This window comes from Mauremys reevesii, linkage group 27, assembly GCF_016161935.1.
Source record: "Mauremys reevesii isolate NIE-2019 linkage group 27, ASM1616193v1, whole genome shotgun sequence".
Classification (NCBI taxonomy): Eukaryota; Metazoa; Chordata; order Testudines; family Geoemydidae; genus Mauremys; species Mauremys reevesii.
Window position 1 is genome coordinate 7,179,001 of NC_052649.1, and position 13,793 is coordinate 7,192,793.

The 13,793-nt window shown below is 57.5% G+C and overlaps 1 protein-coding gene across 1 annotated transcript; it reads left to right on the forward strand.

Moving 5' to 3' along the window:
- The first annotated feature begins 1,193 nt into the window (after window positions 1–1,193).
- On the forward strand, window positions 1,194–13,381 carry CDC6 (cell division cycle 6). Its single transcript, XM_039517040.1, has 12 exons — window positions 1,194–1,317; window positions 2,045–2,242; window positions 4,782–5,039; window positions 5,125–5,324; window positions 6,709–6,884; window positions 7,272–7,378; window positions 7,749–7,888; window positions 8,528–8,628; window positions 10,011–10,075; window positions 11,006–11,220; window positions 11,543–11,683; window positions 12,190–13,381. The coding sequence occupies exons 1-12, from the start codon at window positions 1,230–1,232 to the stop codon at window positions 12,277–12,279; spliced, it is 1,779 nt and encodes a 592-aa protein (XP_039372974.1). The 5' UTR covers window positions 1,194–1,229; the 3' UTR covers window positions 12,280–13,381.
- The last annotated feature ends 412 nt before the right edge of the window (window positions 13,382–13,793 follow it).

Here is a 13,793-nt window from a genome sequence, read left to right on the forward strand (position 1 = left end):
TTAAGCAGCCTCCTGCCTGTCTACCCTGATACTAATTAATTTGTGATATAGTTAATTGCAGGGACTGTCCTTTTTCTCAGCAGTGATTAGTATCAGAGGGGTAGCTGTCTGTTAGTCTATAAGGTGCCACAGGATTCTTTGTTGCTTCAGCACTGATTGCAAATGTTTTCTCACTCTGTTCGGGCTAGGCCCATGGGCCTTTGAGTTTAGTTGAAGGAGGTGGATTGCTAATGTTATGGCCTGTCTCTGGTCCCTGAAGAAGAAAGCAGTACCGTTTCCACTGGCCGTTGGATGGTCAGATCTTCCAAAGCCCTTCCACCAGGCCCTGGCTAACCTGCTGTGTTCCCTGGGGGGTGCTCTCTGCCCTGTCATCCCCATCTGTCCCCAGGCCTGGGGAAGGGGGGGCAGCACTAGGTGCTGTTGGGGAGTACCTGCATGTCCCCATTTTAGGTTTGAAACAAAGAAAAGGAAGTATTTTTTCAAACAAGGCACAGTCAACCTGTGGAACTCCTTGCTGAGGATGTTGTGAAGGCCGAGCCCATAACAGGGTTCAAAAAAAGAACTAGATACGTTCATAGATGGACTTTATAAAAGTCCATGAACTTTTAGCCAGGATGGGCAGGGATGGTGGCCCTAGTCTGTTTGCCAGAAGCTGGGAATGGGCGGCCGGGGAGGGATCCCTGGTCTGTTCGTTCCCTCTGGGGCACCTGGCACTGGCCGCTGTCGGCAGACAGGACACTGGGCTGGAGGGACCCCGGGTCTGACCCCGCCTGGCCCCTCTTATGGTCTAACCCCCGGTGCTTTGCCAAGTCTCCGTGTGGCTCGGCTCCCGCCTGCTCCCCAAACCCGGGGCCGGCCACTGCTGCTCCCAGGCCCTCGGCCCCAGCGTCCAGCCCCGGGGCTGGGGGCCGGTGCCAGGCGGAGCGGGGCAGGCAGGGACAGTCTGCAACCCCCCCGCCCCCGCACGGACTGCCAGTCCCAGCGCGCCTTTCCACGGGGACTCCATCTCCCGGCATGCTCTGCGCCCCGTGACCGTGCGGTGCGGCACCAGCCCTGCTGCAGGGGCTGCTGGGAGCCGTAGTCCGCCGCGCGGGACTCGGTTTCCGGGAAGCGGGGGGGGGGGGTCGCGGCAGCGCTCTGGGCGCTGATTGGCGGCCGGGCAGCTCGGGGCCGTGGCCTGGCTTGGCGCGGAGCCGCGCGATTGGCGGAGGCGGCGGTCGGAGGAGCCTATGGGGCGCGTGGGCGGGGCTGGTTCGGGCTGGTGGCGCGAAGTGAGCGAGAGACCGAGAGCGCGGAGGGGCCGGAGCGGGAGCCGCGGTGAGAGGGGCCGGGGCCAGGGCCAGGGCCAGGGCCGGGGGTTCAGGAGGAGGGGTCCGGTGTGGGGGGGCGCGGCGCCTGGGGGCCTGAGGGGGCGGCGCCTGGTGGGGCCTGAGGGGGCGGCGCCTGGTGGGGCCTGAGGGGGCGGCGCCTGGTGGGGGCCTGAGGGGGCGGCGCCTGGTGGGGGCTGAGGATGTGGGGCGCGGCGCCTGGTGGGGCTGAGGATGGGGGCGCGGCGCCTGGTGGGGCTGAGGATGTGGGGCGCGGCGCCTGGTGGGGCTGAGGATGTGGGGCGCGGCGCCTGGTGGGGGCTGAGGATGTGGGGCGCGGCGCCTGGTGGGGCTGAGGATGTGGGGGCGCGGCGCCTGGTGGGGCTGAGGGATGTGGGGGGCGCGGCGCCTGGTGGGGCTGAGGATGTGGGGGCGCGGCGCCTGGTGGGGCTGAGGGATGTGGGGCGCGGCGCCTGGTGGGGCTGAGGATGGGGGCGCGGTGCCTGGTGGGGGCTGAGGGATGTGGGGGGGGCGCGGCGCCTGGGGGGGCGGGGGAAGTCTTCACGGGGAGGGGGTTCTCGGCTGAGTCCCCTGGCTCCTGTGCAGGGGGTCGGCCGGGAGGGGTGTTTCCCACCTAGCTGCCGAGCCTCCCCCCTTCCCCGCCCAGCATTGGGGGGGGCCGGTGCCCCTTCTGGGGAGGGGGTGACTCTGAGGCCAGCGGTTCCCCTGCCCCCCAGGTATCCGTGTGGCCGCCATGCCCAGCACCAGGTCCCAGACCCAGGCCGCTATCCACTTCCCCCGGAGGAAACAGGCCAGGACGCCCGGCGCGCCTACGGCGGGTTGCAAAGATGCCACATCGAACCCCACCAGGGTGACCCTCCTGCCGCTCTCTCCCCGGGAGAAGGTCCTGCCGCTGAGCCCCCGCAAACGCCTAGGTGAGGTACTGCCAGGGGACTTACCCTGCCCCCCACCTCTTGCAGGGCCAGAACCCCAACGAGTGTTCAGGGTTCCTGGCTCCCAGCCCCACGCTTGGAGCTCACTCTTCCCAGGGCGTTACCAGACTGTTCCCTACACCCCACAGACAGCAGCTCTTTCTTTTCCTTTCCACCCGACAAAAGGAGGCACCGTGATTGCTAAACGCCTGAGAATTGGGCCTTGTTTCTTGGGTAGCAAACAACTACCTGGTTAGTCGCCCTCACAGCCCTCTGGGTGGGGTGGCAAATGCCCAGGCCATGGGCCAAGGCCAGTTCTCTTGGGATAGATATAGGGTGACCAGATGTCCCGATTTTATAGGGACAGTCCTGATTTTGGAGGCTTTTTCTTATATAGGCTCCTATTACCCCCGCCCCCCCGTCCCAATTTTTTACACTGGCTATCTGGTCACCCTAGATAGATATGTTGCATCTCCTCATATCCAGCATCCAAGGGCTTGTCAGCACTAGAAAATGTTGCCCCTTTAGCTATGCCAGTATAGTTAGAGTGGTGCAACCCTCCTAATGTAGATGCAGATATAAAGTACCTCTATACTGGTGCAACTGCATCCACACAGGAGCTTAAACCTGTATAACTATGTCAGTGAAATGTCACACTCCAAACTGACATAGTTATATCGGTAACACTTTTATTTCCAATCCCCCCCGCCCCCAATCCCTAAGAGCCTGTCAATTGTGAACGGAGTGTAACAAAGGCAGTACTGACTCGGGTCTCTAGACAGCCTGGACCAAGGGTTCGGAGAGGTGTCCATTCCCCACTCCACTCATCACTGAAATATTCACTCTAGGACCCTAAGATTATTTTAGTGGGTGGAACAGGGAAGTGGGAGTGGACCCCAGGGGTGTGGAGGTGGGACCTAGGATTGCCAGGCATGAGGCTGTTAAAAGTCGAATCAACGGCGCAGTGGGACAAGGCAGCGGTGGCATGTCCTCCTGCTCCTACCTGTAGGGACAGCCCGGGGGCTCTGCTTGCCACCCCGTCCCAAGCAACAGCTCTGCAGTGCCCATTGGCTGCCCCTCCACCTAGAAACTGGAGAGGGGACATGCTGCTGCTTTCGGGAGCTGCTTGAGGTAAGCACTTCCTGGAGCCTGCACCCTGACCCCCTCCTGCACCCCAACCCCCTGTCCCATCCCTGATCCCCTTCCTGCCCTCTGAACCCCTTGGGCCCAGCCCAGAGCACCCTCCTTCACCCCAAACCCCTCCTCCCCACCCCCCTGCACCCCAATCCCCTTCCCTAGCCCAGAGCCCCCTCCTGCACCTCCAGCCTGGAGCCCCCTCCCGCACCCTGAACCCCTCATTTCTGGCCTCACCCTGGAACCTGCACCCCAGCCCAGAGCATGTACCCCCTCCCACACCCTAACCCCCTGCCTCAGCCCCCTCCCATACGCTGAACCCCTCGGTGCCACCCCCAAGTTGGAACCCCTTCCTGCACACCAAACCCCTCATCCCTGGCTGCACCCCGCAGTCAGAGCCCTCGCCCCCTCCCGTATCTCAACCCACTGCCTCAGCCTGAAGCCCCCTCCCACACTCCAAACCCCTCAGCCCCAGCTTGGAGCCCACTCCTGCACCCCAAATCCCTCAGCCCCAGCCCCACGCCAGAGCTCGCACCCCCTCCTGAACCCCAACCCCCTGAGCCAGCCTGGTGAAAATGAGCAGACAGGAAGTGGGGGATGGAATGAGTGGGGGCAGCGCCTCGGAGAAGGGGCAGAGGGTGGGGCAAGAATTTTCGGTTTTGTGCAAGTAGAAAGTTGGCAACCCTAGTGGGACCTAGGAGTTGCTGCAGGGCAAAGAGATGGGAGAAGGGGGAGAGGGAGATGGGGAAGGAAGGAAACAAGGCAGGAATGGTGCTGTTCCTAAAGGGGAGCAAATTGTTCCCACTAAGTGATGATGAACATGACAAGACACTGAACGAACAAGCCAAGGTGACTGAAAGCTTAGTCACCACATAAATGCTGTTGCACTTTTGATCTGTGCCAGCCTCCCATTAAGTCTGCTGAGGTCAGAAATGGTACGTGGTCCGCAATGGAAACCACTGCCCAGGGATTGCACCGGAAAAGTTAACCCCTGTGTTAGAGCCAGCAGGCTTCTCCTGGGCTCTGTAGACTAAGGGACGTTCCCCCTCCCTGGGGCCAGTGTAGGATTGTTTCATTGTCTTACCCAGCCTAGTATGGAGGATCCCAAGTGACAGATGAAACTGCTACCTGGGAGGCTGGCCCACAGCTGGGTAGGTCCGTCTCAGGGAGCTTTTGCTAATATTGGGGCTAATTTCCTCTTGGTCCATTAATTGTAGTTACGACCCCTGGGGGCCAGTCTAAATTTCTTGTGGGGTTGACATCCCAGCCTGGCTTTCAGAGCATGCCCTGACCCTGCAATGTAAGCTGGTCCCTAGTGAAGGCATCCAGATGCCACACCTTCCTCCAGCTGTTTACCTCTCCATTGGCCACTGCTACTTATTGAACTTGGCGCTTCTCCCTCCCGCAGGTGATGAAAACCTGTGCAACGTCCCCCAGTCACTGTCCTGCTCCCCAACGAAGCAGAGCAAGAAGGAGAATGAGCTCCCATCTGCTTCTCACAAGGGGCGACGCTTGTTCTTCAGCGAGCAGCCAACAACGGAGTCTCCTGGCAAGAGGAACAACCAGGTGCCGTCCCCGCTCCTCAAGCGTCAGGAGACCCCGAGAAGCCGTGAGCGTGCTCGTCTCAACAAGGAACCTGTGTGCATCCAGCTGTTCAAGCAGGAAGGTAGGTGTTGATGCAGTGTCTGGTGGAGAACAGGCCCCAGGCTACTTCCGCATCTTCCTCTGATGTGTCTCTCTGTCTGGCATAGGCACTTGTTATCAGCATGCGAAGAGCGTTCTGCACACAGCTGTCCCTGACCGGCTCCTTGCCAGGGAGAAGGAGACTGATGCCATCAGGCGGTTCCTGAAAGAGCATGTCTGTGGGGAGAAACCTGGCAGTCTTTACATCTCCGGTGCTCCTGGCACTGGGAAAACTGCCTGTCTGAGCAGAATCCTGCAGGACTCCCAGGTATGGCTGTGGCTGGAGGTTCCCACACCTCTCTCAAATGCTCTGTTATGGGTGTCAACGTCTCTGCTGTAGCTACACCTACCTGCTATAAGCCCCGTGTACCCCCTGCCTTTGACAAACAAAATCTGGTCCCCCTGAAATCTTTCTTGGGTGATCTTACGTGGGATGGATTTTCCTGGGAAGCTGGAGGCAAATCACACAGGTGGTTTGGAGCATACAGGGAAGGGAGCAAACAGTGGGGTGACTTGGCTTCTCAGGCCCCTCAAGGCTGCTGCTCTGGCTCACCACAGCTCAAACACTTTGGCCCTAATGCTTCATGTTTGGTTTAATCTGCCATCCCCCGTCAGCATTAGCACCTCTGATTGCTGCAGTTTGGTGCAGAGCAATCTATGAACGCTTACTCTGGTCCCTGTCCTGTGGTGCTTAGTCTGGTTCAGGCAGGTAAATGCAGTGTGTGTGGAGGGGGGATAACGAGATGGAGCATGTGCTTGGGGCAGAGGGGGGTTTGAGGAGGAGATGGTGGAGGGCGTTTCCTTAAGAAGAGAGGAGGATGCCATGAGAATCAGAGTAGGAAAGAGGAACTCAGAGTAAGTCTGCACTAGATACACTTCAGCTGCACCACTGTAGCGTAGACTCTTCCATCGCTTTAGTTAATCCATGTCTCCGAGACGCGGTAGCTCGGTTGGGGGAAGAATTCTTCCCCTGCCCTAGTACTGTGTACACGGGAGCTTTGTCTCTTGGGGATGAAAAATTCATCCCCGAGTGATGTAGCCAGTTCGATCTAAGGTGATGGCTGTCCTGCGGAGCTGAAAGCCGCGCAGCTGCAGCGCTGCTAGTGCAGATGCTCTAAGCTGATGGGGGAGACCTCTCCTGACAACTTAATTACTCCAGCCCTCGTGAGCGGTGGTAGCTGTTGGCAGGAGCGTCTCTTCCGTCGACACAACGCTGTCTGCACCGGTGCTTAGGTCTGTGTGACTTACATTGCTCAGGGGGTGGCTTAGTCACATCCCCGAGCAACAGAACTTCTACCGCCTGAAGCTCTAGTATGTGCGGAGTCTGAGTTTTAGGTGTAGACCAGGCCTGAGGCCGAGGGACATAAGGGAGAGAGAGAGATGGAGACACCTTGAAAGTGAGGGTGGGAGGCATGAATTTGCTGTGATTGTGCTGGGGGACTGGTGCACTGGGCAAGGGAGATGGCTGCTAGCCGGTCTCTGCTCTAGCCAGACTTCCAAAGCCTGGGTCAGCTGAGCTGCCTTGTCCTTTGCTCCGGTGCGCTGATCTGCTTGGCTCGCCCGAGCCTTTCCCTGGTGCTGGAGGGTGAGTGGGAAGGGATCTGAGCTGTGGCTTGCTGGCTCTCTAATTCTCCCCTTTCTCCCTGTGGCAGAATGAGCTCCTGGGCAGCAGAACCATTGTCCTGAACTGCATGTCCCTCCGCAGCTCCCAGGCCGTGTTCCCAGCCATAGCTGAGCAGATGGGCCAGCAGGGGGCACCCAAGGTATCTGGGAGAGAGCTGGTGAGGAAGCTGGAGAAGCAGCTGACAGCAGAGGGGACGCCCATGATGTGAGTACAGTGCTCTGAAACTCTCCCAAAGTGGTGTGAGCCGCTCACTGCTCCCAGGCCAGAGGCTGGGCCTGTGTGATAGCTGGGTTCCCAGCCACGAGTCCACTAGTCACTGCAGCTGGTCGGTGCCTCTCCACACCCAGGTGCTGAGGGCTTGGTTTTCCAGGTGTGCAGCGCACTGCCAGCTGCAGTGGAAGTCAGGGTGGGATGCAGGTGCTTGGCATCTTGGAAAAACCAGGCCCTTATTTTGTTACTAAGCACAGGCTGTGTCAGGGAAGGGACAGCGGGGGAGTGCCTGGCCATTCCTCAGCAGGGGCTGGCTAGTCTCCATGCCCCCAGGGCAAAGCCTCGGTGCTGAGCTGGGCTTTCTTTCCTGCCTCTGCATAGCGTGCTGGTGCTGGATGAGATGGACCAGCTGGACAGCAAAGGCCAGGACGTGCTCTACACAGTGTTCGAGTGGCCCTGGCTCATTGGCTCCAGGCTTGTCCTCATCGGTAAGTGTGTCAGTTGTGATGTGACAGTGCTTTGGCCTGGTGCTGCCGTTGAAATGCCCCGTGGCTGCAGAAGCTGTGTGGGAGTGCCCTGAGGGGATGGCACATATCCATCCTCCTGCAGGAGGTGCCCTGGCATTTTCCTCTTGGAGAAAGCCGGGGAAGATTATGAAGCTGGCTTCTGGCAATAGAAATCAGTCTAGTTACTATAGCAAACTTATCATCTGATGGGTGCGTTAAAACCTGTCCTTGCCCAGCCCCAGGACTGCATGATCAGTGCAGAGCCTTGCACATGATTCTCGGACCCTGGAAGATCTCCCCACTCCCTGTTAGCCCAGGCTGCCATTCTCAATAGCCTCAATGTGCTTCGCAGGAGTGGCCAACGCCCTGGACCTCACGGACCGGATCCTGGCCAGGCTACAGGCCAGGCCCAAGTGCAAACCCCGGCTGCTAAACTTCCCACCTTACACAAAGGAGCAGATTGCCTCCATCCTGCAGGAACGGCTGAGACAGGTAACCAAGTCCACATGGGCTCATCCCCTTCTCTCGGAGAGAAGCTTAGACTCCTGCATTGACACAGGTCTCTGTGAACGAGTCCACACAGATCTGGAACCACGAGAGCATCTTTCTGGTGCTGTCTTGAAGAAACTTTGAAGTTGTAGCTGGCTGACATTGCTTATTAACTGCAGCATGGCACTCTTCTGCAATGCTGGCTTCTGTGAGAGACTGCTCTGCTCTGTCGCCAACCCTGCCACTTCCCACTGAGCTGGTGGCAGAAGGGACAGCTGGTGACTTTCCACGAGCAGTCAGTCAATGGCGTAGGCTCAAGGCTAATCCAGGCACTGGCTCCTGCCCTGTTTTGGTGACCCCACTGCCTTGGAGGGGACAGAGTCCAGGCTGTGGGGAATCCCATTCTCAGTGGCATCCCTGGATCCTCTCAGACTCTGGGGGCTGGAGGTGAGATCTCAGTGTGCTACGCACTCTGTCTTCCCAACACAAGTGGGAGAACATCCCAGGTGCAGTGGGGTGCGTGACTCAATCCACATGCATCCAGCCAAATGGGCTGTTTTCTGTCTGAACAGTATCGGACCCCCTGCGGCTTCTGCAGCGGAGACCTCTCCGTAACTGCCCTGTGCTCCACTTTCTCGGCAGGTGTCTGGCGATGAGGTCTTGGACAGCGCTGCCATCCAGTTCTGCGCCCGGAAAGTCTCTGCAGTTTCAGGAGATGCTCGCAAGGCGCTGGACGTATGCAGGTAAACGCCGCTGCCTTGCCCTGCCGCCTCCGAAGGAGGCTCCTTACCCAATGTCGTTTGAGCGAGCGTGACTTAAGGCTCCATTATGCTGCTGCTTCCCTGGTGTTGAAAGGAGGGCTTGCATCACCGCGGGAGCGCTGCCTCCTGACCATGTTAATGTCTGAGATGTTCGCAGTCCATTACCTATGGAGGGTGAGCCAAGCGCTGCTGCCAGCCCTTCCCGCTGTGACTAGAGATTGGTTAATTACATTTGTATTGCAGAAGGCCCCATTAGCAGCTCTCAAGCAGGTTTCTTTATGAAGCTGAACCAGTTTTTCCTTCAGAATTTTTTCCCCCTCCCAGTTCTTCCTTTCTGGGGCTGTTTTCCTCCTCCAGTTCCATTATAGGCGGGACTTTTCTACCGCACTGGGGACCCTTCCTTTGCTGGGGCACATCTCTTCCAGAAAGGGGTGCCAGGTAAGCCTGGGCCAAAGGACTCACCTATTTGCTGGGGCTTCCGCACTGGCTCCAGGACAGTTGCCATCCTGAGCTGGGAGCATGGCAGAAGCAGAGCTGGCCCCGTAGGAGAACAGCTGTATTGGAGGGACATTGGCCACCAGTTTGGGCCCAGAATTTGGGCTGGGAGGGACTAAGAAAAACTTACACTAGAAACATCTCATGATGCTGTCAGTCAGGTTGCTCCCCCCGCCCAGATCTGAACCTTCCCCTGCTACGCTGGCCACCCAAACGCTGCATCATCTTGCCAGGCACGCAGTGGTTCTCTGGCTTCCTGTTGTGTGGCCCACTTCTTAAAATCAAATGATTTCCTGGGCGCCTCATCTCCCAGCCTCCATCCATCAGTGACCCTGCAGCAACTAGAGGATTTTGTCTCATTAGGGCCATGTTTAGAGATGAAAACGAGCTCCTGTTAATGGGCTGCGCTGCTGTTTGCATCCCACAACTTCTGTATTCGTGCTGGTTTAGCTCCTCTCCCTGGGTGCAGGGCTTATTACTTGCTGGCTGTGATAGTGCCTGCCTGGGAATGCTTGGAAGGGTGGGTCCAGCCTCCTGGAGGGCGGGAGAGTTGGTGCTTCAGGTGATCACAGCTGAAGGAGAGGCATGACCCAGGTTGCAGCTAGCAGCGAGCATTCCTGCTTGGAGACAAATGGATGATGCCCTGTCGTTGTTAGGGGGCCATTCTTCAGTGGGGCAGTCAGGGGATCCAGGTGTGGGATGTGCTGGGGGATAAGGACTTGACCGGAGTGCATGCGAACCCTTCATGTTCCAAGCTGCTCTGTTTCAGTGCAGAGGGGCAAGGGTGCTGCCTTCAGGGCTGGGCCTTTTAGGTTTTGACAAAGCCCAAAAGCTCAGTCTACAGTAACTTGCATCAATGTGTGTCCTAGGCGCGCCGTTGAGATGGTGGAGTTGGACGTGAGAAGCCAGACTGTCTTCAAAGCACTGCCTGGCTGTAAGTAGCTGCCGCCAGCCTGAGTCAGGAAGCGCTGCACTCTCGGCTTTTATTTTTCTGTCAGTCTCCTCGACCTTAATTGTAGCCTTCCTTGCCAATGGCGTGTTTTGTGCATTACTGGAATGGAGGTCCCCAAGAGATTGCACAAACGCCTGGCACGCAAGGAGCTTTCCTTCCAGCTCTCTGGAAGCAAGAGCCCTGGATGTGAAGGTCACACCTGCTCTCGTCTCTGGGGCTGGCTGTAACTAGAATGAAAGCACTTAAGTGTAGGTGTGAAATAGCAGCTCGCAAAAGGGGGGGCTAGAGTGGGCGGGAGTTCAGCTTGGGATAGTGGCAGTGGAACCTTTCCAAGTGCAAGCCGTACGTAGGGATGGTGTGCGCGGGGGATACTGGCATTGCCATGTCTCAGCCCGTGTTCCAGAGGACTTCAGCCCTTCCCCTTGGATTTTTGGCTGCCGTAGGCAGGATGTGCTGTTCTTAGGGGTGGCTAAAACATCCCCCGCTCTTGGGTCCTCATCAATTTTGCGACCATATCTCTAGAATATGGTTCTCTCTCCCTCTGCTGGTGCTTCAGACTATAGTAAGATGAAGTTTGCTTTAAAAATCTGCTTTTCTTTGCACCATTTTATGCCACTGGCACTTTGCCCTGCCGTGTCCTAACAGCGAAACTAGATGGATCAGTTTCACTTCCTGGTTCCCACGCGCTGGCCCAGGGCTGCAGGATTTGGGTTTCCAGTGCGATGGGGGAGGAAGGGATAGTTACATCCCACTCAGACCCATGGCTTCTGACAGCTCGGACTTCACTGGGTTGCCTTTAGCCTGTAGCCAATACACGGTGTATTCTGCCCTGCCCTGTTTCCTGTCCCAGTATTGTATTGCTTCTATATTGATCAAACCCCAACTTCTGACTCAGCATTGTCCGGCCTACAGGTAAATCGCCCACTACCTCTGCCTCGGTCTCCCCAGTTCCTAGGAGAGTTGGGCTCCCGCACATATCCCGGGTGATCTCGGATGTGTATGGTGACAGAATGGCCCTGGGAAGCGATGGAGCCAGTGACTCCTTCCCCCTGCAGCAGAAGATCCTGGTCTGCTCCCTGCTGCTCCTAGCCAGGCAGCTGAAAGCCAAGGAGGTGACGCTGGGGAAGGTGAGTCAGGCTGTTGGGTAGTTTGGCTAGACGAGCCTGCAGCAGAAGCTGAGCTCTTTGCCTCGGGCTCCAACAGCACGAATCCCTGGCAAGGACAGTCACACCAGGGATGTGATGTGGACCAGTCTTGTTTGATCTCTAGCAACTCCCCAGGCAGGTGCTCAGAGCGATGTCGACTCACTCTGGGGGGTGAGGGGGGGGGGAATTGGGTCTAGCCACACACCTGGAGATGGTCAGCCCGGGAACGGGGAGGGGGATGGAGGCTGGCATCACCTGCGTTCAGTGGCTGTGGGTAATGACCGCTCCGTCCCTCCTCTCCCAGCTGCATGAAGCCTACAGCAGAGTCTGCCGGCGGCAGCAGATGGCAGCCGTAGCCCAGTCCGAATGCCTCTCCCTCGCCACCCTCTTGGAATCCAGGGGCATCCTGGCACTGAAGAAAGCCAAGGAAGCCAGGCTCACAAAGGTACCCCCCAAACCATGCTGCTTTCTCCCCAGGGACAGGCTGCAGAAGTGGGGGTGGCTGCGACACACAGGCCTGGTGGGCAAGGGGAGGAGAGCAGGGTTAGCTGGGGAGCCAGCAGGGTCGAGGAGAACCCTGAGGAGGGCGTGGATAGCAGGGGAGAGCTGCCCTGACCTGACAGTCAGGCTCCAGGCCTAGAAGGGCTCCCAGACCAGTGACTCTGTTGTGGGGACATTTTAACTCTTGGAGGATCTGGCGCTTGCCGCTCTCAGAGGCAGGCTGCAGACAGAAGGCACCAGTGCTTTGCTCTGGTGGTGGACTAGGTGGGCCAGTGTGAGCCGCAGGATTGCAGGCTATTGTTGGTCTGCTGCACGGGGCAGTTCCTGTCGGTGCTGCTGCTACTATGGACCCTGTAAGATCGGGCGAGTTTGAGTAGCCTGGGCCGGGCTCATTGGCTACCACGGATGCTGGGCAGGCCTGTGTAGTAAGGAGCCTTCTCTCTCCTTCAGGTTTCCCTGAAGATAGAGGAGAGGGACGTGGAACATGCTCTCAAGGACGGCGTCTTGGTTGGAAACATCTTGGCGGGGGGGCAGCTCTAGGCTCCTCTACCTTGATGCCTCTTTTCAAAGGGCTGTGGCTCTCTCCGGGTCTTAGACACATAACTGCATGGGCTCCGTTGTCCGCGGTAACAACCTTCGCTGAAGGTCACGCTGAGCCATGGCAGTGGAGCGTTTAAAGGGATGAATTTGATCTGCCTTCATCTCACGACATCTCGTTATAAAGCTGCCTCGTTTGTTTTTAACTGTATCCTTGTTTTTAAATCCGCCGCCGGCTGAGGTGGACAATGCCCTGAGTCTGAGACAAAGCCAAAGTGACCACCTTGTGGTGGATTTCGAACGGTTTGCCTCTTGCAGGGCTCCCTTTCCCTCTTGGCTCCAGGATGTTTGCTGGCCGTCCTGACATCCTTTCCCCGCAACCTGCACGTAGGCCATCATGTTGCCTTCTTAGAACAGCTGGAGATCAAAGGGATGGTGCTCAGGCAGCAAGAGTCTGTTTGGAGAAACGAAACCATTAGCAGCGCGAGAGGCTGCAGGAGGAAATGAGATGGCAGGCGCTGTGCTCCCAACCCAGGCTCCTTTGAAGTCTAGTTATTTCCGCGTAGCAGATGTCGCTCTTAGTGAGGCGTAATGTCTCGGGGGCTCGATCGGGGCTTAGGCTGAAGCCCTGGGGGCCGTGTGTATCTCACTGCTCAAGCTGGGGATACATTTATTCCGACTTGTTTGTGACATTAGGAAGAGTCACGTTAGGCCTCTTCCAAAAGACCCTGTTTCTTCTCCCCTTTCCCGTGCGCTAGAACCGAACGGAACATCTGGCCTATGACACCACCCAGCCTGCACCCTGCTCTGCACGTCGGCGGTTCCTAAGCTCAGCATTGGGTTTTAATTTGATTCTACTCTCCCCCGCCCCGTCCCGCCCCCCCATCCCTAAGGAGTGACCCATTTCACACATTGTGATGTATTCGCCCTTGGAGCGAGCTTTCTCCAGCAGGGGGCATTCTTGTAGCACAATGAGTCGTGCTTCCGTCGCCTGGAACAAGTTTGTGAAGTTTGAGGAAGCTGCATTGCATGTGTGGGGATTCTGGGCAACCCCTTCTCCTATCTATTTTTAAATTAAAAAGTAACCTTGCTGGGTTGAAAATGACTTGCTGTCTGATCAAAGTGTCATCTGTTTGTAATGAGCCTCTTGTGAGAGTGTAGACCAGACTAATGTGTGTGCCAACGCAGTGAACGTTTGGCACCTGTTATGTCCCTCCCTAACCTCTCTGTCCCCCGCATCTCCCAGGTTAGCGCTGCCCGTGGGTGGGCTCACTCCTGTAGCAGGTGTGTTCTGAAAGGCAGGTGCAAGGACATCACTCCACGGCGAGACAGGCGCAGCAGTATTTCCGGGTTGGGAACCATAAGACCCCGGTCTCTCACTGGTGTGTGGCAGTCTCTCTGACCAGCTCGACGGGCACTTTGAAACGATCCTCCAGTGCTGAGAAGATACAATTACATTTTCTGCAGCTTATGTTAAAAATAATACAGGCTTTGAGAAAATCACAGCTTGCTCGATA